Source organism: Helianthus annuus, chromosome 9 (genome assembly GCF_002127325.2).
Source record: "Helianthus annuus cultivar XRQ/B chromosome 9, HanXRQr2.0-SUNRISE, whole genome shotgun sequence".
NCBI lineage: Eukaryota > Viridiplantae > Streptophyta > Magnoliopsida > Asterales > Asteraceae > Helianthus > Helianthus annuus.
In genome coordinates this window covers 19,002,083-19,027,309 of record NC_035441.2, presented here as the reverse complement: position 1 = coordinate 19,027,309, position 25,227 = coordinate 19,002,083, and the positions used below count along the sequence as shown (strand labels likewise).

The window sequence follows — 25,227 nt, the reverse complement described above, 5'->3', positions numbered from 1 at the left end:
TGTTTATTTTGTGAACTAGATATATTATTTTAGGGTAAAAATAATATAACTTGAAAACACTACGAAATCACAACTCCAAAATAATACCAACGCTCTCACAAAATAAATATTTGAATTACACAAGTATTGTTACAACGCGACATGTCAAAACGTAACTTATGCATATTTTAGAAAAATACTTTTATTCGTATATTTTGGTAGAATATTATTTTGGAGAAACTTATGAAATAAAATATAATATTTTTGGGAAAAATATATATATTTTGGAATTTAAAACATTTTAGACAAGTGATTAAAATATATTTTTCAAGTGAGACTTAAAAATATATTTTCAGAAATTATAAGTATACATGTATTATTACCCCCATCCTTAGGAAGGAAATACGAATATAAAATAAATAAGAAGTGTGAATATGAAATAATTACCTAACTATTTTACCAAAAACGTTAAACCCTAAGCCAAGGCACGGCCCATCCGTCTAATAGGAATTAGTACGTGTAGGTCGTCACGCAGCAGATAGAGTTGGAGATTGACCTTTCTGGATACACACTTCTGTGAGTTCATGTCCCCCTTTTCTCTTTACTGTTTTCAGTTTTATACTTCGGGGGTGAAATACATGCGACAATTATTACAAACTTTTATTACATGGTATGGTTACCGTAGGGAGGGTTTATACTACTAGATCATGTGAGGGGTGTGCAATAACACTTGAGGCCATTAATCCTCTTTGTTAGGACCGAGGGACACAAGAGTGATAGATCTATTTGGGTGTAGCGAGCCCACACCCGTGAGGCCGGGGCGGCCCATAGAGGTGACTGTGTCTTCCAGCCGAAGCCCGGTAACAAATTTGCTAGGTTTGAGTTTCCCTGCACTTCTCACACATACTAGTGGCTTTGCAACCCATTGGTGATCTCTTTTCCTTATTGCTACATACCAGGGACTTTTATACATACTTTAAAGGTTTATACATACTCACTTTTACATGAACTCGCTCAACTTTTTGTTGATTTTTCAAACTACATGTATTTCAGGAAATTAGTGGATCTGGCAGGTATGCTTCATGTCAAGCTGCGTAGGAATAATGATGTCATCCGAGTTTAGAAAGTGTGACCTTTGCCTGGACGGGTTACAAGTCTTAAACTGTGATTTCATTTCAAGTCTTTTGTTGTGTTGTATGAACAAGTTTTTAATTATGTCATGGTGGTATGTTGTTTCATGTGTCAACTTTTAAAACAATGTTGTTGTATGTTTACTTTTGAAAACTTGATGAATGGATGAACATCATGGTGTTATTTTCATATAGTATTGTTGTGATTATTCTATGGTATTAAGAAGTCACACCAAATAAACCCACGCTTCTGCAAAGCCAGGGTGTGACAATCTATTTATACCAAGTACAAAAGGTCTATTTGCAATCAGGCTGACATCACCCTGATAGTGACATCTAACATTCCTAACAGAAAAGATTCCACAGATGTTAGCAAACATCTGCGTAGATCTAAGATCTGTTCTATTACATGAAAAGTTTGTTCTAAGCTAAGTACTGTTACATTGAGTAAACCTCTGTTCTTCAAACTGTTGTTGGCTTGTGTCAAACATCTATTGGCTTGTGTTAAATATCTTTTTCTTCTTCTTCAACAGTGGTTCCAAGGCTTCAAATAGATATTTTAATGTCTTCAATAGATGTTTGATTAGTTGTTCAAGATTCACTATCTTTGTGAAGAGAATGCTTTATCAACTATTTATTTCTTGATAAGTAGGTCATGTTATGGCTTTTGAATATCATATGGTTTTTGTAGGTCCAACATACTAGAAGCACATTCATCTTTGCACGGGTTCCTTGGAATGTTACGGAGCATTAATTATATGCATTGGGCTTGGAAAAACTCTCCAACTGCATGGAAACGCGTGGTAACCATGGACGTTAAAACATTATGCTAGAGGCAGTTGCATCACATGAATCGCCACTGTTTAACCAAGCCCTAGAGGGAAATGCGCCAGAATGTAACTTTATAGTGAATGGGACACAATACATGAAAGGGTACTCTCTTGCAGATGGTATATATCCGGAATGGGCTACACTAGTGAAAAGCTTTTCATGTCTACAAACCGATAAAATGAAGTTAAAAAAAAAAGACAAAGAGTCTGCAAGAAAGATGTTTAAAAAGCCTTCAGTGTCCTTCAAGCTCGGTGGGGAATTATACGAGGTCATGTGAAAGTTGGAGCTTGAATATAATAAGCGATATAATGTATGCATGTACTATACTTCATAAGATGATTGTGGAGGATGAAGGTTATGCAGTATCTGATTAGTCGCGTGATAAACACGAGGAAGAACCACCAAGTCATGAACATGGAGCCCCATTAGCATTTCAATAACAAATGGAAAGCTTCAGAAGTTGATGTAGTCAAGAAACTCATCAAGCAATTCGAAGCGATTTAGTTATGTGATGTTTAATTTTTTTCATTCAAATTTTTAATGTTTAAAAATGTATTTTGTTATTTTAACTATGTTTTAAATATATTGATTAATTTAATTATAGTTAATAGTTTTAGTATATCTTTAATCATGTGAAAATTTAAAACACATGAATTTGAGTATTAAAGAAATGTAAAAGGTAGTGACAATGTGGAAATTTAAGTATTGGTAAGTATGTTTATAGGGTTGAAGGGAAAATAAATGTTTTTGATGCATTGGTGAACGTCTAATGTTATATCATACTAGGCATACATTCAACTCCTTGCATTGGCGATAGTCTAAATGATGTTAAAGTTCACCACCAAACAAATGACTATGATCAATGACAAGCGACTATTTTGGAACTCCTTCAGTGATAGTAGTTACCCGATGTGAATATGTAAGTGATAGTCTGTCGGAAATACAAAAGTGGCTAAGTTGGTTGAGCTAGTTGCTTTTAGTTGCTGTATGAAGTGTTTTTATTTGAACTACTCATCAGATCAACATGAGTCGTCAGTTCTAACCAAATAGCGAACATGCAAGAGAAAAGGGTTTACCGGAAAGATGCCGGAACTTGATCGTAACCCTAGCCTTTTAACCTTGGTCATTGTCAGATCCATGGCAGCCTCCGAGCTAACATCCCCCGTCGCCCTCTACCCCTAAACCTTCGCAAACGCTGGTTGCTCTCTCTCTCTCCGACGCCGTGATCTCTCTCTCCGATGCGGCGCTCCCTCTCTCTCTGTCTTTATAATTGTTCTCTCGTTCTGCCGTATTCCCAATGTTCTCTTGTTAAGTTGATCAGGTTTTAAAAATTACCAACATACCCTCCTTAACTGTTGATTACCTTTTTCTAGTAATATATAGTAATAATATGTGACACATAAATACACAGAAGTTTCTCAGCTATTTATTTGTTTCACTATCTTTACCACCAATCCAAAAAAATAAAAAAAATAGACATGCTATTATGGACCCCAAATTTTTAAAGACGTTTGATCACACTGTCAATTAATTCTTTTCATCATACTATTGAACTCTAAATCATACAAGATGCAAAAAATAACTTCTTTCATGTGCATAATAATATGCAATTTTCCAATGATGCACATGAATTGCTTTCATATGGTTAACAACTTAACCAAGCGAAATTACATATAATTATTCTTGAACATTATAACAACATTGAAGAACATAAAAAAATACACAATCAAAGGAGTCATTAATAATCAGACCACATCCACCACTTTTGGTGTTTTATCCTCTTTCTTGTTCCAAGCTGCCACCACAAGATAAACACTAAAGTTTATCACACCCAAAATCGACAACAATCCATAGAAGCAATCCAATCTTCCATGGTTGATATCATCCGCGAGCCACCCTTCTCCGTCACGGCTTCCAGTCACCTTCTTCACCACGGATACCAGAAAACTGCTCATGAAAAACCCGAGTGCAAGTGTTGTCAAAAAGAGCCCGGTGCTCATGGTCTTCATGCTTTTTGGTGATCTTGTGATGAAGAAATCTAACTGGCCAGTGTATATGAATGCCTCACCCGCGCCTACTAGCAAGAACTGAGGGATGAGGATGAATACACTTATTGGTAACGGGTTTTCGGTTGTGTTTCCACCAACGGACTTGGCTACCGATAATCGCTTCATTTCAATCACTGCGGCTACAGCCATTCCTAAGGTTGAGAGAATCAACCCTAATGCCATTCTTTGTAGATCAGTGAAACCTGTTGTGGGAGACAAAATAAACAATTAGTACTTTGGATTAGCTCACACCGGATTAAAACTGATAACTAATTGATTCAAAAGTTAGCAGACTCCTATTTGTATTAGAAATGGTCTCAACATAGATAAAACGAGCATTGGGTTATAAGTGGAGTTTCGGAGCCCATAAGCATTGGCGAAGCATAGTGGGGGCAGGAGGGAGCGGCCGACCCCCCGAACTTTTCGCTCAGTAGTGGAGAGTATGTAGCTTTCGTATATAAATTTTTGGGTATATACTTTTTCGACCCCCCCCCCCCCCCCCCCCGTTTTATAGGAATTTTTGGATACATACGTTTTCGACCCCCCGGTCGGAAATCTCAAGCTTCGCCATTGCCCATAAGTAGTGGACAGAAAGGCCCTGACGAGTCGGATCATGTGACAAATAACGATAGGCGGACCCAATTGTCTAATCCGAATTCCAATCAGTTCTGATATTTTTCCGTTTTTACTCTAACGCATGTAAATCATATATTTTACGCGTCTATTTATGTCATTAATTTCAGTATTTTATTTCACACTTTGTATTTTGTAATTTCAAAAATTTGATGATTTTTTCCAAATTTAGAACTTTTTTTTCATAAAATAAATCATCATTTAATGTTTAATCTTAATATTTAAGTTTCACTACTATATCAATTTTCTTGAGAATTGATTTTATCTTTGCTATCTTTGTGCTTCTGCTATGTGTCAATAACCTATATATATACAGATTGATATTCACCTGGTGTTCCTTTCCATTTCTTCCAAAAAGGGATGATCAAACAATCGTAAACAGCGCAAGTAAGCAATATAGCGAGCACAAAGAAGACAGTGAGTGATCCTGCAGGGATCATGAACCCGCCAACAGTTCGTTCCATAGTGGATGCTTGTACGACAGAAAATGTGATCATTTGAGCATAGGCGGTCCAAAACAATATCGTTGTCGCCCAAACCGGTAACAACCTGGCCATCATTTTAACTTCTTCCACCCGGGTCACTGTGCACAACTTCCATGGATTTACCGTAGAACCCGAGCCAGTTTTCACAAAATCTCCTTCTGCTACAATCGCAGCCTTGTCCAAGCACCTACAAGAAGATAGAATAGGTTAAATTGGATTATGCTTAACCTCAAACGGACTAAAACAGTATTAATTAGCTAAAAATAACAGATAAATGTTGTAAAATATCTGTATCTTATAAAAATATTTTCGACAAATGGATTGTTTTTAAAACTGATAATTATGAATGGGTGTTTTTATCTTCTTTCAAAATACTGTTAAAAAAAATGAATGTATCTTTTTTTTAACATGATTCCTAGTTCAATAGAACGAAATCTAATATTTTAGAAAAAATCTCTGATTATATGTGAAATCTGTAACAATATATTACAAAAAAAAAAAAAAAAAACTGTAATAATTTACATTTAATACATATTTTATAAGTTTTTCTGTAACAATATGTAAAATTTAATATTTACAAAACAGTTTTGCCTTAATATTTCTAGTTGCCTTCTCAAATAACGACTTCTACTTCGATTAAATTCGTTAGTTTTAACAGTGAGTAATAAAAATCATATTTGTCACTACAAACATTTGAAAAAAAAAAATACAACAGTGTTTTTATCACCCAAACCGCCCAACTCTAGTTTACCATACTTATCAAGAATATATAGATTTCTTTGATACTTACTGAAATTGATTCGTGTGATGGATCCTTGAACCATCAGGAGTGTTTTCATGCAACATGTGAATATCATAAGGAAGATTCAAATTCCTCTTTTTTATAGCCGCAACAAGTACTTGAAAAATACTAACAATCGGGCTTCCTTGACGCTTTTTGTACCGATATCTTTTTATTCCCGACAAGATCACCACAATAGCGACGAACATTGAAATCGTACAAATCCCATATGCCAAGCTTCTACCAACTTCATCTTGTATGTACACAAGGACTGTAACCGCCAAGAGTCCTCCAAGACTGATGAAGAAGAAAAACCTGTTGAAGAAATAGGCCATTTGTGTCTTTTCAGCTTCGTTTTTGTCGTCGAATTGGTCAGTACCAAATCCTGAGACGGAGGATTTGAGACCGCCTGTCCCGAGTGCGATGAGATACAATGCGAGGTAGAGGATTCCCATTTGGAATCCGTTTGCTTCTTGGCAGTTGTTATTTGAATGGCATGGTGGTGGCCTTAGGTTTGGTAGTTTTGTTGATAATGCCAGTGTGCCTGTACCCTAGCATAATCAATATTGATATGGGATGAGTTGTTAATATATGAAAAAAAATATGGAGCTTAACAAAAAGGTGTCACCAAAAGAATAGTTTGCGACTTAAGTTATATGTCAGTCATGAAGCATAATTAGCGATAAAGAGTTGATCTGAGAGCAGTGGCGAAGCTTGACGTTTTCGACGGGGGGGTCGGAAAACAACGTATATACCCAAATTTTCTATAGAATCGGAGGGTCGAAAACGTATATACCCAAAAATTTCTATACGAAAACTACATATATAACACTACTGTGACACCTCGGATCTTTCCGGATAACCTTTCGATGTAACGAACGTGTACGTAATCGACTAACAGTAAAAATATATGAAAAACTATCTGTTATTATGTGTTATGTGCCGATTTACTTATGTGTATGTATATATATATAAGTGTTATATATATGTGAACCAAACCCGAGACCCGACTCGAGACCACGGTCTCGAGTGAACAGTGAAGCACTTGGGCCGGTTAAGGCCTTGTAGCCGAGAAACCCAACCCGGAAACCCTTAGCCCAACTCGGTACACTATATAAACCCAACCCCACCTCCCTTAATCATTTTACACACTCTCTTCTCACACTCTCCTCTCATCTTCTTCACTAAACCCTAAAACTCTAAATTTCTAGCAACCAAAATCAACTCCCCATTCCTTCATATCTCTCGGATCAAGTAAGCTATCAACAAGGAGGATCGGCCGAGCCAAGAGACCACCCGAACACCCCTTTTCTCTCAACCCCGAGTAACCGGTTAGTGTGTTTATGTTCATGATTGTTGATGATTGCTATGGTCTTATGCTTGTTGATGTGATTAGAGATTTTAGTATGAATATTAGGCTTGTATGTTCATAAATATGCTAAGGAAGGTGGCTACTTGATGATGTTTGTTGTGAATGTTTATGATGTTTGTTGTTATGATAATCGGTTTGTGGGTTGTGATGGTTTTGGTTAAATGTTTCATATCGTTTAAGTTGATGGGTTTTACTATCCGATGATGTTTAAAGATTTAGGCTTGATTGTTAGTTAATGATTGTGGCTATTAAAATGCATGTTTTGGGTTTAATCTTGGTTATGATTTTGCCCGGAAAATAGGTAGGAGTTTTAAACAGGATTTTGAGTTGTTTGTGAATGAAGTTTGAATTTGATTGATGAATATATGATGAACAGCTTGAATGTTGCTACAATGTTTTGAACCTGCTGATTTTGATCTAAAATGTGCACAAAACCGACCAAGAAACATGTTTTAGTGGCTTAGTACAATATTTACATGAAACAGCAATTCCATTGGGTCGTACACTGCAGGTTCTAGAAGGGATTGCCATGCACGTTATCACGGTTGCGAGTCGCAACCTTTGGTTGCTACTCGAAACCACACATGATCAGTCGAAATCTCCCAGTTGCGAGTCGCAATCAGCACGCATCAAACCTGGTTGCGAGTCGCAACCACACCTGCTAAGTCGCAACCTCCGGTTACGAGTCGTAACCAAATCATGACGGACCGAGACCGCAGTTGCGAGTCGCAACCTCGGTTGCGAGTCGCAACCACCTTAGTTTCGACTGGGCTGTTTTATGTTATTGGGCCTTGACTGTTTGTCTTGTTGTTTTGGGCTTCAACTGTTGGGCCTCCTATTGACTGGGCTTCATTCTGATCTGCTACTGTATGTACATATGTTACTGTTTGTAGTTCTGCCTGTTAACTGTTTGTATACGTGCATGCTATACGTGTTTACTTGTACCCGACTTGACCCATATTTGGTAACCATGTTAGGACGTGGTGACCAACATACTTAACCAAGTAACGTATCATACCGAGCAACCCAAGGTGAGTTCACAACTTAAAAGCATGCGTCCCGGTGGTTTGGGACACGAGACTAAAACAACCCTATCCCCTTGTAAAGGGGATACCGTCTACACTCCTTCCCTAGTTATTGGGAAACAACTTACTTTATCTTCCCTTGTATTGGGAAACCTTTTTAGTTAATTACTGTTTATACGGAATGCAACTAACGGCACTAAACGCAACTCTATCACTCAAGTCCCTACTACATAATACCGATTAGTCGCCGGTGCCAGGCGAACGGGTTATTAGTTGATAGCGCTATTTAGGTCTTACCAGCCTCACACCGTGCCATGGTATGGGATCGGTCGTGAACTAATGTACTCAGGCATCCGTCAATGATGATAGAACATTGACATCGGGGCATCCTGCGGAAACGCATTCGGTTACCTAGTGTTCGGTATTGGAAAAACAGTTTAGTCGCTAACTTTTGGGGTAGCTCCCCATGGCATGTATAAACGGATAAGTTAACTGGTGAAACGAGTTTTTGGTAATTAAAACTGGACAACTAGTGAACTCACTCAGCATTATTGTTGACCCCTCTACTGCATGCTTTGCAGGTGGCCAGTGACTGGAGCAGCTACTTGGGATGTGTAGTGGTCGTCTGCCCGTGTGTTGGGCATTTATTATGCTTACCTTATGAACACTGTTTAAAAACTATTTAATTATGCTTCCGCTACTTGTTACTGTTTAAACTTTAAAACCTTTAACTCTGAACTTGATATTTGCTAATTTTTATGGTTAGCAAGTATTACTTTAATATTAACCAATGCTTAGTATAATTGGTGGCTGGATCCTGGTCGGTCACGCCCCCGAAGCGGGTGTTATCCGCGGGTGGATTTTGGGGGTGTGACAGATTGGTATCAGAGCCATTGGTTATAGTGAACTTGGTTTTAAAAAGGGGAAAAATCTTTTTGAGAAAAACCAGACTATAACCCGTGACTCGCGACGACACTACACTCCAAGTGCAAGGCTCGACACATTTGACCTCATAGCTCGGACCAGTGTTTACTTGTTTGCTTTATGTTTCCTGTTATGATATACGTACTAGTTGCCTGATTAGATAGATACATCTTCTCTCTTCTATCTTATTCTCGCTATCACGCACTCATACTATGTTTTCTGGTTATGAAGACAATGAGTGGACGCGGACGAGGAAACGTCAACATGACCCCGGCTCAGTTCACTAGCCTGCTCAACACTGTGGCTGCAGCTTTCGCAGCTCACCCTATAGGTAAACTCGTTGTCTTAGGATGTTTAGATCCTACCGCCGCATCGTCTTTTCGCCTCTAAACCTATTTCGCTTCACTCCTCACAACAGGTCAGCCTGCACCTGTGCAACCACGTGTTTGTACCTTCAAGACCTTTATGGATTGCAAGCCTCTTCCTTTCAATGGCACGGAGGGTGCCATAGGCCTTCTGCACTGGATTGAGAAGGTCGAAGCTGTTTTTGCTGTCTGTGAATGCCCAACTGCTAACTGGGTGAAGTTTGCTACTGGTACTCTAGAGGGAAGCGCACTTTCATGGTGGAAAGCGCAAATTCAAATGCTTGGTTTGGAGACTGCAAACGCTACTGCATGGGAAGATTTCAAGGATATGATCAAGGAAGAGTACTGTCACAGGGACGACATCCACAAGCTGGAGAATGAGTACTATGAACTCAAGATGGTTGGGTCGGAGATTGAGACCTGCACCAAGCTGTCCAACGACTATGCTGCTCTTTGTCCAAACATGTCTCGACCCATGTACCGAAGGATCGAACTGTACATCAAGGGTCTGGCCCCAGAAATCCGAAGCCATGTAACTTCAGCCAACCACACTACCATTCAGCCGATCGTTCGACTTGCTCACAAACTCACGGATCAGGCTGTGGAAGAGGGCAGGTTGCCCAAAAGGATCAGTGCTGCGGAAGGAAGTTCTAGTGATGGCAAACGAAAGTGGGATGGAAATCAGGGTAAGGATGCTAACCCTACTCAAGCCCCAGCTCAGCAAAGGAAAACTGACAACAACAAAGGCGCTCAGCAACAGGGTGGCTACCGGGGAAACTACCCTAAGTGCAACAAGTGTAACAGGCACCACAATGGGGCATGCAACAAGGGTCAGTGTCAGCGATGCCACAAGATGGGGCACGAAGCCAAGGATTGTAGAAGTCAGTTCCCGGCAAGGCAGAATCAGCAACAACCCCAACAGCAACAGCAGCAGGGAAACAACAGAGTATGTTTTAAATGCGGGGCAACAGGGCACATGCGAAAGGATTGCCCTGAACTGAATCAGAATCGCAACAACAACCAGGGAGCTGGGAACAATGAGCAGAATAACAATGCTGGAAATGCAAGGGGCAGAGCTTTCGTGATTGGAGCTGGAGAAGCTAGGAACGATCCCAACGTCGTGGCGGGTAAGTTCCTACTTGATGATCGTTATGTTTCTGTGTTATTTGATTCCGGTGCCGATGCCAGTTATGTATCCCTTCGCATTAGTAAGAAACTTAAGCACTCGCCTGCATTATTAAGTTCTAAGCACACCGTCGAGATAGCTAATGGTAAGGACATCGAGGCCACGCACGTGATCCACGACTGCACCCTAGAATTGTCTGGCCATACGTTTAGTATCGATCTTTTCCCTGTCAAACTCGGAAGCTTCGACGTCGTCATTGGTATGGATTGGTTATCCAAACATCGCGCTGAGATCCTCTGTCAAGAGAAAGCAGTTCGTATACCTCGCCGTTCTGGTCAACCCCTCATCGTCAAAGGCAACAAAGGTGGAGAAGTCACAGGCATTATCTCGCTTCTAAAAGCCCAGAAGTGTTTGCAGAAAGGGCACACCGCTATCTTAGCACTTGTCACCCACGCCCACGATAAGGAAAAGAGGATTGAAGATTTTCCTGTAGTACGCGACTATCCCGAGGTATTTCCTGAGGAACTACCTGGACTCCCTCCTCACCGTCAGGTCGAATTCCAAATCGAGCTAGCTCCTGGAGCAGCACCCATAGCTCGTGCACCGTACCGTCTAGCCCCTGCAGAACTGAAGGAACTCTCTACGCAACTACAAGAACTATTGGATAAAGGATTTATCCGTCCTAGTTCATCACCCTGGGGAGCCCCAGTGCTCTTTGTCAAGAAGAAGGACGGCACATTCCGAATGTGCATCGACTATCGTGAGTTGAACAAGGTTACCATCAAGAATCGTTACCCTCTCCCGCGCATCGACGACCTATTCGATCAGTTGCAAGGATCGAGCTACTATTCAAAGATTGACCTGCGATCAGGCTATCATCAGCTGAGAGTTCGTAACGAAGACATCTCCAAGACTGCATTCAGGACTCGTTATGGTCATTACGAGTTCCTCGTCATGCCTTTTGGAATGACCAACGCACCTGCAGTGTTCATGGATCTTATGAACCGCGTATGTAAGCCTTACCTCGACAAATTTGTGATTGTGTTCATCGACGACATCTTGATTTATTCGAAAGGTCAAGAAGAGCATGAACAGCACCTACGCCTTATCCTCGAACTCCTTCGCAACGAGCAACTGTACGCCAAATTCTCTAAATGTGACTTCTGGCTTCGAGAAGTCCATTTCCTCGGCCATGTAGTTAATAAGAACGGAATTCATGTCGACCCAGCTAAGATCGAATCGATAAAGAACTGGCCTACGCCTAAGACTCCCACTGAAGTACGCCAATTCTTGGGTTTGGCGGGCTACTACCGCAGATTCATTCAGGGATTCTCAAAGATTGCACAACCTCTCACAACACTCACTCAGAAAGGCGTCGCCTACAAGTGGAATGCAGCGCAGGAATCTGCTTTTCAGAGGCTTAAGGATAACCTCTGTAGCGCTCCTATTCTCACGTTGCCTGACGGCACTGACGACTTTGTGGTTTACTGCGATGCGTCTATTCATGGACTCGGTTGCGTGTTAATGCAACGCGAGAAAGTTATTGCCTACGCCTCACGACAACTCAAGACGCATGAAAAGAACTACACGACGCACGACTTGGAACTAGGAGCAGTGGTTTTTGCTCTTAAGATATGGAGACATTACCTGTACGGTACCAAGTGCACCATTTACACCGATCACAGAAGTCTCGAGCATATCTTTAGGCAAAAGGAATTGAACATGAGACAGCGTCGATGGGTCGAACTCTTGAACGACTACGAATGCGCCATCAAATACCATCCGGGCAAGGCCAATGTCGTGGCAGACGCCCTCAGTCGAAAGGACACCGTACCAAAGCGCGTGCGAGCACTGCAACTTACCATCCAGTCTAACCTCCCTACTCAGATTCGAAATGCTCAGGTTGAAGCATTGAAGCCGGATAACATCAGGGCTGAGTCTCTGCGAGGGTCGAGACAGCAACTAGAACAGAAAGAAGATGGTGCTTACTATGTAACAGGACGCATCTGGGTTCCACTCTTTGGAGGTTTACGTGAACTCGTGATGGACGAAGCCCACAAGTCCCGCTACTCAGTACATCCTGGTTCGGACAAGATGTACCATGACTTGAAGACTACGTATTGGTGGCCTGGTATGAAGGCCCACATAGCAACATACGTCAGCAAATGTTTGACTTGCGCGAGAGTCAAGACAGAATACCAGAAGCCAGCAGGTCTACTCCAACAACCGGAAATCCCGAAATGGAAATGGGAGCAAATTTCCATGGATTTTGTTACAGGGCTACCTAGATCTCAACGCGGAAATGATGCTATTTGGGTGATAGTGGATCGACTAACCAAGTCCGCGCACTTTCTGGCTATTAAGGAAACAGACAAGTTTTCTACCTTGGCAGAGATTTACTTAAAGGAAGTAGTCTCGAGGCACGGAGTGCCAACCTCAATTATTTCCGACCGAGACGCTCGATTTACCTCGGAACTGTGGCAAGCTATGCACAAATGCTTTGGCTCACGTTTAGATATGAGCACTGCTTATCACCCGCAAACGGATGGACAGTCCGAACGTACCATCCAAACTCTAGAAGACATGCTTAGAGCGTGTGTGATCGACTTTGGCAAGAATTGGGAGAAGCATCTACCGTTAGTAGAGTTCTCATACAACAACAGCTACCACACTAGTATTCAGGCAGCACCTTTTGAGGCATTGTACGGTCGTAAATGCCGGTCACCTCTCTGCTGGGCGGAAATCGGTGATAGTCAAATCACGGGCCCAGAGATGGTGGTAGATACAACGGAAAAGATTGCCCAGATCAGACAACGTATGGCGGCAGCTCGTGACCGTCAGAAGAGCTACGCTGATAAGCGTAGGAAACCATTGGAATTCCAGGTCGGTGACCGGGTTCTACTTAAAGTCTCACCCTGGAAGGGTGTGGTTCGCTTTGGTAAACGGGGCAAGCTTAATCCGCGATATATCGGACCATTCGAAATTACCGAGAAGATCGGTAAGGTTGCTTATAGATTGAACCTGCCTGAAGAACTGAGTGCGGTACATAACGTTTTTCACGTATCCAACCTGAAGAAGTGTTTGTCGGATGAAACACTTGTGATTCCTTTTAAGGAACTGACGATTGACGAACAGCTACACTTTACTGAGGAACCGATTGAGATCACTGATCGAGAGATCAAAATCCTCAAACGTAGCCAGATACCTCTTGTACGAGTTCGTTGGAACTCGCGACGTGGCCCAGAGTATACCTGGGAGCGGGAAGACCAGATGAAGCACAAGTATCCCCAGTTGTTCCCTAACGAAAACCCCAGCACTGAAGCTACGAACGAATTTCGGGACGAAATTCCAAACTAACGGGGGGATGATGTGACACCCCGTTGAAACGCTTTCACTTACACTAGCTTGACAGTGGCTGCCTTAACTTTCGGGACGAAAGTTCCTAAAACTTGGGGATAATGTGACACCTCGGATCTTTCCGGATAACCTTTCGATGTAACGAACGTGTACGTAATCGACTAACAGTAAAAATATATGAAAAACTATCTGTTATTATGTGTTATGTGCCGATTTACTTATGTGTATGTATATATATATAAGTGTTATATATATGTGAACCAAACCCGAGACCCGACTCGAGACCACGGTCTCGAGTGAACAGTGAAGCACTTGGGCCGGTTAAGGCCTTGTAGCCGAGAAACCCAACCCGGAAACCCTTAGCCCAACTCGGTACACTATATAAACCCAACCCCACCTCCCTTAATCATTTTACACACTCTCTTCTCACACTCTCCTCTCATCTTCTTCACTAAACCCTAAAACTCTAAATTTCTAGCAACCAAAATCAACTCCCCATTCCTTCATATCTCTCGGATCAAGTAAGCTATCAACAAGGAGGATCGGCCGAGCCAAGAGACCACCCGAACACCCCTTTTCTCTCAACCCCGAGTAACCGGTTAGTGTGTTTATGTTCATGATTGTTGATGATTGCTATGGTCTTATGCTTGTTGATGTGATTAGAGATTTTAGTATGAATATTAGGCTTGTATGTTCATAAATATGCTAAGGAAGGTGGCTACTTGATGATGTTTGTTGTGAATGTTTATGATGTTTGTTGTTATGATAATCGGTTTGTGGGTTGTGATGGTTTTGGTTAAATGTTTCATATCGTTTAAGTTGATGGGTTTTACTATCCGATGATGTTTAAAGATTTAGGCTTGATTGTTAGTTAATGATTGTGGCTATTAAAATGCATGTTTTGGGTTTAATCTTGGTTATGATTTTGCCCGGAAAATAGGTAGGAGTTTTAAACAGGATTTTGAGTTGTTTGTGAATGAAGTTTGAATTTGATTGATGAATATATGATGAACAGCTTGAATGTTGCTACAATGTTTTGAACCTGCTGATTTTGATCTAAAATGTGCACAAAACCGACCAAGAAACATGTTTTAGTGGCTTAGTACAATATTTACATGAAACAGCAATTCCATTGGGTCGTACACTGCAGGTTCTAGAAGGGATTGCCATGCACGTTATCACGGTTGCGAGTCGCAACCTTTGGTTGCTACTCGAAACCACACATGATCAGTCGAAATCTCCCAGTTGCGAGTCGCAATCAGCACGCATCAAACCTGGTTGCGAGTCGCAACCACACCTGCTAAGTCGCAACCTCCGGTTACGAGTCGTAACCAAATCATGACGGACCGAGACCGCAGTTGCGAGTCGCAACCTCGGTTGCGAGTCGCAACCACCTTAGTTTCGACTGGGCTGTTTTATGTTATTGGGCCTTGACTGTTTGTCTTGTTGTTTTGGGCTTCAACTGTTGGGCCTCCTATTGACTGGGCTTCATTCTGATCTGCTACTGTATGTACATATGTTACTGTTTGTAGTTCTGCCTGTTAACTGTTTGTATACGTGCATGCTATACGTGTTTACTTGTACCCGACTTGACCCATATTTGGTAACCATGTTAGGACGTGGTGACCAACATACTTAACCAAGTAACGTATCATACCGAGCAACCCAAGGTGAGTTCACAACTTAAAAGCATGCGTCCCGGTGGTTTGGGACACGAGACTAAAACAACCCTATCCCCTTGTAAAGGGGATACCGTCTACACTCCTTCCCTAGTTATTGGGAAACAACTTACTTTATCTTCCCTTGTATTGGGAAACCTTTTTAGTTAATTACTGTTTATACGGAATGCAACTAACGGCACTAAACGCAACTCTATCACTCAAGTCCCTACTACATAATACCGATTAGTCGCCGGTGCCAGGCGAACGGGTTATTAGTTGATAGCGCTATTTAGGTCTTACCAGCCTCACACCGTGCCATGGTATGGGATCGGTCGTGAACTAATGTACTCAGGCATCCGTCAATGATGATAGAACATTGACATCGGGGCATCCTGCGGAAACGCATTCGGTTACCTAGTGTTCGGTATTGGAAAAACAGTTTAGTCGCTAACTTTTGGGGTAGCTCCCCATGGCATGTATAAACGGATAAGTTAACTGGTGAAACGAGTTTTTGGTAATTAAAACTGGACAACTAGTGAACTCACTCAGCATTATTGTTGACCCCTCTACTGCATGCTTTGCAGGTGGCCAGTGACTGGAGCAGCTACTTGGGATGTGTAGTGGTCGTCTGCCCGTGTGTTGGGCATTTATTATGCTTACCTTATGAACACTGTTTAAAAACTATTTAATTATGCTTCCGCTACTTGTTACTGTTTAAACTTTAAAACCTTTAACTCTGAACTTGATATTTGCTAATTTTTATGGTTAGCAAGTATTACTTTAATATTAACCAATGCTTAGTATAATTGGTGGCTGGATCCTGGTCGGTCACGCCCCCGAAGCGGGTGTTATCCGCGGGTGGATTTTGGGGGTGTGACAACTACTGAGCGAAAAGTTCGGGGGGTCGGGCCCCTCCCGGCCCCTTCAAAGCTTCGCCAATGTCTGAGAGTTAGCTGACTCTTACTTAGACCAGCTAAACATGGGAAAATGGGGTTGAAAGGGCCAACAAAAAAGGATCCTAACTTGAGTTACGAGTGGAGTTATGTGGTTTGGCCTAGCTGCCCGAATTTCATCACTTAGGGCTCTGATTTCCTCACCGGAGACTTTCCCTAAATTATAGGGTGCTCAACTCTTTAACCTTTTTTTAACGAAAACGTGTAAATCCTTGTTTGTGTTAAGTTACGCGTTTGATTTAAGTTCTAAATTCTGGTGTGTATTAGACGGTTTGTAATTTGAAAATTGGCAACCTACCGGATATAGAGTTGTTAGCGATGTCCAAGTATGAAAAATAAGACCGGTCGATGGCATCAAGGGTATGCATATAGTCCATATAGTGTTGGCAATCTAATCTAATGTATGATAGGAAGGCTTACTAGTGTTTAGAATGATAGACAATATATTGACATGAACTAAAGTTATTGTGATGCATTGATGGTTTTCTGTAAAAGTACGTATGCAATGCAAGAAAGTGTTGCTTGTATGTATGATAAGAAGACTTACAAGTGCCTGAATAGAGGCAAAGATGACAATAGTTTTGAATCTGCCAAGAAAAGTGTCTGCTAAAAAGCCACCAAGTAGGCACAAGAGGAAAGATGTGCCCAAGAAATCAGTGACCACATTGGCTGAAGTTGAGCTTGGGAGGTGCATGGTTCCACCCAAATATGTCACCAAATTCACTGCTATTCCCATTGTTGACAGTCTCTCACATATTTCAATTCCTGTTATAATTCCAAGTCAAAGTTCAGTTTCTTGATTTTTGATTTTTCATAGTTCATTTTCAATCTGAAACTTTTTGTATGTAAATATAAAAATAATTTAATTCGAAAAGATTATACCCAAACGAATTTAATGCCAAATTAATCTCCCAGGAATTAATCTTTATTATTTTTTATTACATTATTGTATTTATGAAAAATATGTTTTGATTCATAGTTTTAAAAGCAACTTATAAAACTGATGATCTCACAACTACTTATTTTGTTTTGTTTTAGAAATGTTATTATGTTGATGATATGTGTACACCTAATATGTAATACTAGGAATAAGCCCCAGAAACTATTATTTTTATGATAGAATTATAAAGCGTCTTAAGCGTGTGTGTATATATACATATATCAATGGCAAAAGAACGATATTAAAAACATCTTTTTTTGTTAACAAGTACAACTTAACAAATAAATATGTTATATAAATCAGCGTACTTGTAAAGGTTTGTACATATTACATGTTGTTAACCCTAGGTAAAAAAATGATTTATCATTTATTTAAAGTATTTGTTAAAAAGCATAAAAAAACGAAAAAAAAAAGGAGGGGAAATTTACATATTCAATGGATACTTTACTCTCTAACTTAGATCAATGAAAATAAAATTTGATTTGTAGATTAAAGTTACCGGAATATGATATATTACTTTCTCTTCTGATAATTTTAAAATGTAAATACATATCTTCTTTATGAAACCCATGTACCAAAGTATGATTATGACTGAATGTTTTGCGCCTTTTCCCCCTCCAAAGACTTTGGTACATTGTTACATATAATAACCATTTTTTGTCTATTGGATCTTTAAAGTTTAGAGAAAACAATATTCAAACTTATGACTTGTATAAAAGCAATTAGAAACACATTTAAAATCACTTTTAAGACAATTATTAAAGAAGGTAATAACTTCACTTGAAAACTTGACGAAAAAAATAAACTAAACAATATTATAGGAATATAACGCCTTTTTCCCCTCCAAAGACTTTGGTGCTTGATTCGAAATAAAAGAAATATAAAATATTGAAGGGAATATATCACAAAATAGTAATGAAGTTTTAGGAGTGTTTCAATTAGGTCACTGATAAAACTTATTGTTCCAGTTAGATCATTCTACTTTATTTTGGTGTTGTAATGCTAGAGATTTTACCCAAATAGCAGGTCATAGTCCTACATGACATTTATTTAACTTTAAAAAAAAAACATGATGACATGGAATAAAAAAAAAGAAATATAATAAATCAAAACAAAATCAAAACCCAAAAGGATCAAATATTACAAATCGTTGAAATTTTATCGTTAGTTGTTTATCTTCATTTATAACTTTTTAGATATTTTGAAAAAAAAAATCACATTTTTTAATTTTTTTCGTATTTTTTATCTTTTCTACAATTTTTTTAAAAAAAATTAAACCTATTTCGCATTTTTTTCTAATCCATTTGGCATTTACGTGCCATGTCAACAAATTTTTTAAATAAAAAACCTAAATAAATGCCATGTAGGATGGATAACCTTCTATTTAGGTAAAATATCTAGGGTTGAAACATCAAATGAAACTTGAATGACCTAATTGGAACAAAAAAAAAACTATGAGTAACCTAATTACAACACTCTTGAAACTTGGTTACTATATTGAAGCCCTTTTATTTCCTTATCGTTAATTAGATGTACTATTCTTGAACTTGCATGAATCATGCACAATTAATGACTTGCACAACAATCTTTCAACCACCCGCCATGTCGATTTGGTGAACGACAGGGAAGAAGATGGGATTTTAGATATGTTAGATTGAATAGCGAGAACTTTTATTACAACATGTCACTATGTATTATGCATAAATTTTTCTCTATCTGTACGGTGTTAAAAACGTATAGTTTAATTTGTTGGTTATACGTAGTTATAACATGTACAAGATTATATATATAAATATGTTTGTAGTGTAGATCATTGTTGCACTCAATTTCCCACGCTTGTTTTCACATGAGGATATTATGTAAGAGTAACTGATTGATCCCACCTCCTTGATTTCTCGTGTGCTCTCAATCACATACAAACCGGAATAAAGACAACACTATTTAACGGAAGCACATATAAAGATACCAAACATAATAGTACACAATGAAATCTAGTGGGGTGGTCCAGTTTTTGGACCAAGTTAATTTGTAATTGTCTTGGTAAGCCAGATAATTAAGCTAATTGTGTGTTCAGTGTTTGTGATCAGTTATGGTTAACCGAATTGACCACAAGACCACTACTCAAAGATGCACATGCATGTTACTATGTTAGTATAGGTTATGAAGCAAATGAACTTACCAAGGATTAGTGCAGCAGGCACCCAACCACCGGTTTTTGATCTATCAGCTGGGAAACCCTTGCAGTCTACTGCATCCGCAACAGTTAAACTCGTCTTGCCATCCTGAAAACACGTAAAACATATTTTTAACATCCATAGGATATAATTTAGGACGTCATAAATCTCGATTAGGGTTTAACTAAAAGGTGTTTTGGGAAGGCAATATAAGTTTGCCTTATGATGCAGGCCCAAGTGTAGAGGATCGGGCCATGACATTTCTGGAGGCCCATGATCGAGCTTCCAAGGGTGATTTACGAAAACGAGCATAACTTTGGCTACAGGTCTCCGTTTTAGGCCTTGTCCAAGTTTCGCCCTAGAAAACGCATTCTAATGGGAGTATTGGACACATTTTATGTTTTTTTGGTGTTTTATGCATTTTGTTTTTGAGCTTGTGTTTGGCCCATGGCCTTTTTGTGGCCCATTTCGAATTCCAATATCTATTTATGTATTGCTCTTGTAATTCCAATGGTCAGAAATTTATTTCGAGTTTAATCACTTTTCACTTCAAATTCTATGCCATTTGGGTTGAATTTTGAGAGTTTGGAGAAGATCATCACGGGTATTCACAGAATCAACGTGATTTGTTCTTCGTTATAATAACACATGCTACATCACTTTAATTAGGTATGTTTCCTTGTAAGAGGATCTCCAACGCGACAAACCAGACAGGGACGGATAATTGGACACAAGCGGGTGGATAACCGTAGCATTGGAAAGAAAATGAACATTATTGAAGAATGAGTAACAATCTGATGTAAGAGCTGCATTGGATATGTCTGAAATGATTGAAAATGAATCATTTGAAAAGAAAATGAATGTTTTTGAAGAATAACCAACGGGGTGGTGTTCATTGGCAAAATTAAAGCCTTTAAACACTTAGCTTTAGAGGATAGATGTGTCTTGGATTCAAGTGGCACACATAAAAGGGATTCAAAGAAATTTGCCGTTAAAAAAAATTATTTTTGAAGAATAACTGAAAAAGGGGTGTTTGAAAAAGTACGTAAGGGTTTGTAGATATCTAAATAATTAGAATTGAATATGCTCCAAGTATTTTATGATTTAATAAATTTTGCTGCAATATACCTAAAAGATTAAGAATAAAAATACTAGGATTTTGAAAAATCAAGATACATGCATGGTTGATAAAGTTGATGAAACTAACCATTGTTTTTTTTCTTCTTTCTCAAGTCTCCGTAGGAACAGAGCTTGATCAGTTAACAAAACTCAAAACTCTCTCTCTCTCTCACTTGAGCTTCACTTAGCACATAAAGATTCATGGATGAACATATCCTTATATAGGCAAAGAAATTAATACGTACAACACTAAAGGTTACCCTCCACTACCCATTATAAGAAGATCATTGAGTGTGATACAGATTACCTACTGTTTTTTGTCCAGAATCTTCGCACTTATTTTTTATAATAATATAATTAATCGACATATATATGTGTATTTCAATATTTTTCTTCTTACAAAATAAACTATAGTGGATGTTGATTTGTATTGGAATCTAGAATATGTATAACAAAATCCCTATCCCTCTGTGCTTATCATAGAAAAACTTTAATGCTATTTTACTATCTGTATGGTACACATTGATTTGGTAGGGTACATACCCATTCCTTCAATTCTTTCTTCTCTTTGAATATTACATGTTCACAGTGCTTTTTCTACCCCACAAAAGGCTAAAATCTCCAACGTTGACCCTTGGTTTTTAACTTTTTATGGTCTTGGGTTTTAAATTGATCACTTGATCGTTTTCTTAGGCATGGGCTAGAATTAGTATAGAAATCTCTATAGTTTCTAGTTGTGTATCTTGTTTAGGTGTTGGTCACCTCACACTATAAGATATTTGCGAAGCTGCCAAATAGGTACGTGAAAGACGTGGGATATCTTGGTGGTTAAGTAGTATACTTTACAAACAAAAGGTTAAGCATTCAAATCATGTGTGTAGATTGGTGTATATATTCCAGAAAATATAGGAATTTGTGTGTAGATTGGTGTATATATTCCAGAAAATATAGGAATTGTTGTTTAAAAACATTAGAAAAACATACGTCACTAATGTCTCATCTTAAAAGCATCAACGGCGAAGCTAGAGTGAAATAGAATAGTTTTAGGCTTATCTTTACTTGTTTTTAACAATTCTTACTATTATAATAAGTTACATATTAAAATTTTCTATGTTACTTTATGTTTTATTTCTCAGCTACCAATTTAAGAATATAATTATAATTTATCTATCAATATGATTCATCTCTTAAAAAAATCATATACTTTTTGTTATAGTTATTTTATTTTCTTGTATATAATATATAGTGGTATAAAAAGAGATACTAGTTTTTTTCAAGTCACGCGTTGCGGCGAAACCGAACAAATAAAAATATAAAACAAACGTGATTTGAAAATAAAACATGTTGCTTAGAAAGCCAAACGATTAGAATGGTTTAGTTTATCATTGTAGCATTTTATGATATTAAATAAATACTTTATTTTGAGTATAACTTCGTTTTTAACAAAACTTATAACGGAATGTTGAGGGAAAAATCAAACACAACTACGTACTTAGGTTTTTAGAAAAAAATTATCAACGTAAATTATTAAAGAAGTATTAAATTATTTGATAAATTAATATATGCTCTAAAAAAGAAAAAAGAATTATTAAAAATTGGTAAAGGAAATATATGGTTTTAAAAAAGAAAAAAAATAAAAAAATGTTATTAAAAGTAAATGTAATAATAAACTATTATAATATATTAAATAAAATAATAAAAAGCTATATATTATTTTAAAAATAAAGTTACTATTCCTCGTTTTGTTAACTATATATATATATAATAGTTAATTTATTTTTTATTTTTGTACTTTTTATTTATTGAAGTTTAAAGAAAATCAAAGAGAAAAATGTCCGGATAATCTCTGGTTATTTTTCACATTTAGTCCCTAACTTTCTAAAATTACAGTTATAGTCCCGAACTTTCTCGGATAGTCCTTGGCGCGGATGGGGTTAGTTTTTGGTGTTAAGTGGATGTGAAAGTACTAAAATGCCCTTGTTATTAAAAACCTAAATCCTTCCTTATCTTCTTCTAGATCAGAACCACCATCACCACCACCTCTGTCATAACCACCACCACCTACCTTCCGTAGAGGAGCTTAATGGCGGAGCACGGCGGTCGGAGAAGACGGCTGGTGATGGTACCAAGTCCACTACAAGGTCACATGACCCCAATGCTTCAACTCGCCACATACCTCGACTCCCAAAACTTCTCGATAACCATCGTTCACTCCGACTTCAACCCACTGGATTCTTCCAACCACCCTCATCTAACCTTCCTCCCTCTACCTACCAACACCTCCGGCACCGACATCTCCGCCGGTTTCACTAACTTCTTCAAAACCCTCAACAATAACTTCAAAACCCACCTCCATAATCCCTTATTCTGATCATAAACGCACAAAACAACAGTTTTGATAAAGAATCAGTTGTTGTTATTCATGAAAATTTAACCATTTTCGCCGGAATAGTTGCCGGCAATCTAGGTTCGCCGGCGATCCTCTTACGTGGCAGTAGTGCAGCTTTCTTTCCTAATATTAAAAGTAGTAGTCTGCATATTTGTTTGTGACATTTTGCTTTTGATGTATATACTAAAATCAACTTGGTTTATGTACGAGTATGCAGGGGATTGATGGAGGAGGAATTCTGGTGAGTGGTTGAGGCAGCGGTGATGATGGCAGCAGTGGTGGTTACGGTGAAGGGGGGTAGATGGTGGTGGTGGTGGTGTGGAGTGGGGAAGATGAATTAGCTAAGGGTATTTTTGTCATTTCACACGCACCTAGCACCAAAATCGAACACAGTTACACGTCAGGGACTATCCGGGAATGAAATTGAAAAAGTTAGGGACTATAGGTGTAATTTTAGAAAGTTAGTGATTAAAGGTGAAAAATGGGCAAACCACAGAGACTATCCAGACAGTTTTCTCAAAATCAAATTTTAGTTCTTGATTATTTTAAGGTTTTTTTTTTCTTATAGTCTGTAACAATATTAGCGACGGGTCTCGTACGTCACTTTTGCAAGAGAATTGAACTTTGGTCGTTAGTATTGTGATTGATCTCCTTCTTCGCATAATTAACCATAAAATTTCATTCATAGCAAATTTCCATCGTATTACCCTTTTTTGTTGTTTAGTGATATATTCTTGAACTAGCCTAAGATCCCGCGAGCTTCGCGGGTGGCTTAACTCAAACATATAACCAAATTCACACCATAAACCAGGCAAATATCTGACTTTGAACAAACATAAAATTAAAGATATCAGTTGGTTGTTTACGAACCGGGTCAACTTGTAGATAAACCACAATAGCTTGACTTTCATCTTTCTTTGAACTCAACTCCTGGACCTCCCTGTTTACACACATAACCAAACTACCTAAATGAATACATTAACATTTTATTTATATAATTAATAAACAAATTAATTACCTTTTCAGTTTTCCTAATTCATCCTCATAATCCCTGTGAAGGGACCAAAAAATTAAACCAACGATTAGACCTTCAAACTGTTTTGAAAATGAACATTATATAATAATCTTTTGAATATAGTTAAGTTTTATCACATTTTGATATTTGAAATTACTTCTTGGAGATTCCTGATTTCTTTTGCCACATCAAAGACAACGTCCATTGCTATTCTCCATCATTTGGTTCTTCGGAAAAACCGTATACAAATACATTGTAAATTTATACATCAGAAATGAATTTAATACTAAGTTTGGGCGGTGTAAACATAGATGCTCAGAACTTGACATATTCAATAATTTAAAGGCATCTTTACCCGTATCACCCTCCCTGAATGTATCGCTAGAAACCCAAATTGATAGGGTTCACTCTTGCAATCCAAAAGATTATAGCAGTTATAGACTTACAGTTTTATAGAGTGGCTGTGTAAATAAGAGGTGAAAAACAAATGAGATGCTCATAATGGTGGTTGTAGTTCACGATTAGTTCTAGCTTAGCGATTTAGAAGTTGCTATGAAGATGTCAAAGAAATTTACCAAGATCTAAGGACAGAAAAGATCAAAGAGGTAAATGTCAATGAATTTTCCCGTGGTATGACGCATACGTGCTAATCTGGTTGGCGATTTCCTTTCTTTAATTTCAAATCTACCTAATTTGACCCATTAAAAAAAACAGGTTATGTTTAATCACCAAGGGGTCAAATGGGCCGAGTTAAACTATTTATAACCAAAAACAGAAAACCGTTAAAGGAGTGCATAAATCCTGTTGAAACCCTTGATTAAAAATATTGGATAAGAATTATAACAGTACCTCGAATGCTAATTAGTTATGCAAGTAAACAATGTATAAAATGGCGTTTGTTGAATGATAATAATAAGTCG

At 38.4% G+C, this 25,227-nt stretch overlaps 1 protein-coding gene and 1 long non-coding RNA gene across 2 annotated transcripts; both read right to left on the bottom strand.

Moving 5' to 3' along the window:
- Positions 1–3,463: 3,463 nt before the first annotated feature.
- On the bottom strand, positions 3,464–21,221 carry LOC110877333 (protein NRT1/ PTR FAMILY 6.2). Its single transcript, XM_022125477.2, has 6 exons — positions 20,992–21,221; positions 19,790–19,892; positions 17,218–17,435; positions 5,897–6,438; positions 4,950–5,293; positions 3,464–4,191 (listed from the first exon to the last, which is right to left on the bottom strand). The coding sequence occupies exons 1-6, from the start codon at positions 20,992–20,994 to the stop codon at positions 3,686–3,688; spliced, it is 1,716 nt and encodes a 571-aa protein (XP_021981169.1). The 5' UTR covers positions 20,995–21,221; the 3' UTR covers positions 3,464–3,685.
- Positions 21,222–24,161: 2,940 nt separating this feature from the next.
- On the bottom strand, positions 24,162–24,586 carry LOC110875421. The gene is made up of 3 exons (XR_004866578.1): positions 24,445–24,586; positions 24,311–24,343; positions 24,162–24,232 (listed from the first exon to the last, which is right to left on the bottom strand). It is a non-coding gene; the product is annotated as an uncharacterized LOC110875421 (long non-coding RNA).
- Positions 24,587–25,227: the final 641 nt, after the last annotated feature.

Bases quoted from the DNA above. Each gene is read 5' to 3' on its own strand.
- LOC110877333 (XM_022125477.2), bottom strand. The intron at 17,436-19,789 runs GTAAGTTCATTT...GAATTATAACAG, and splicing joins GCCTGCTGCACTAATCCTTG to GAATTGAAATATGTGAGAGA. The intron at 4,192-4,949 runs GTGAATATCAAT...CTCCCACAACAG, and splicing joins GAAATGGAAAGGAACACCAG to GTTTCACTGATCTACAAAGA.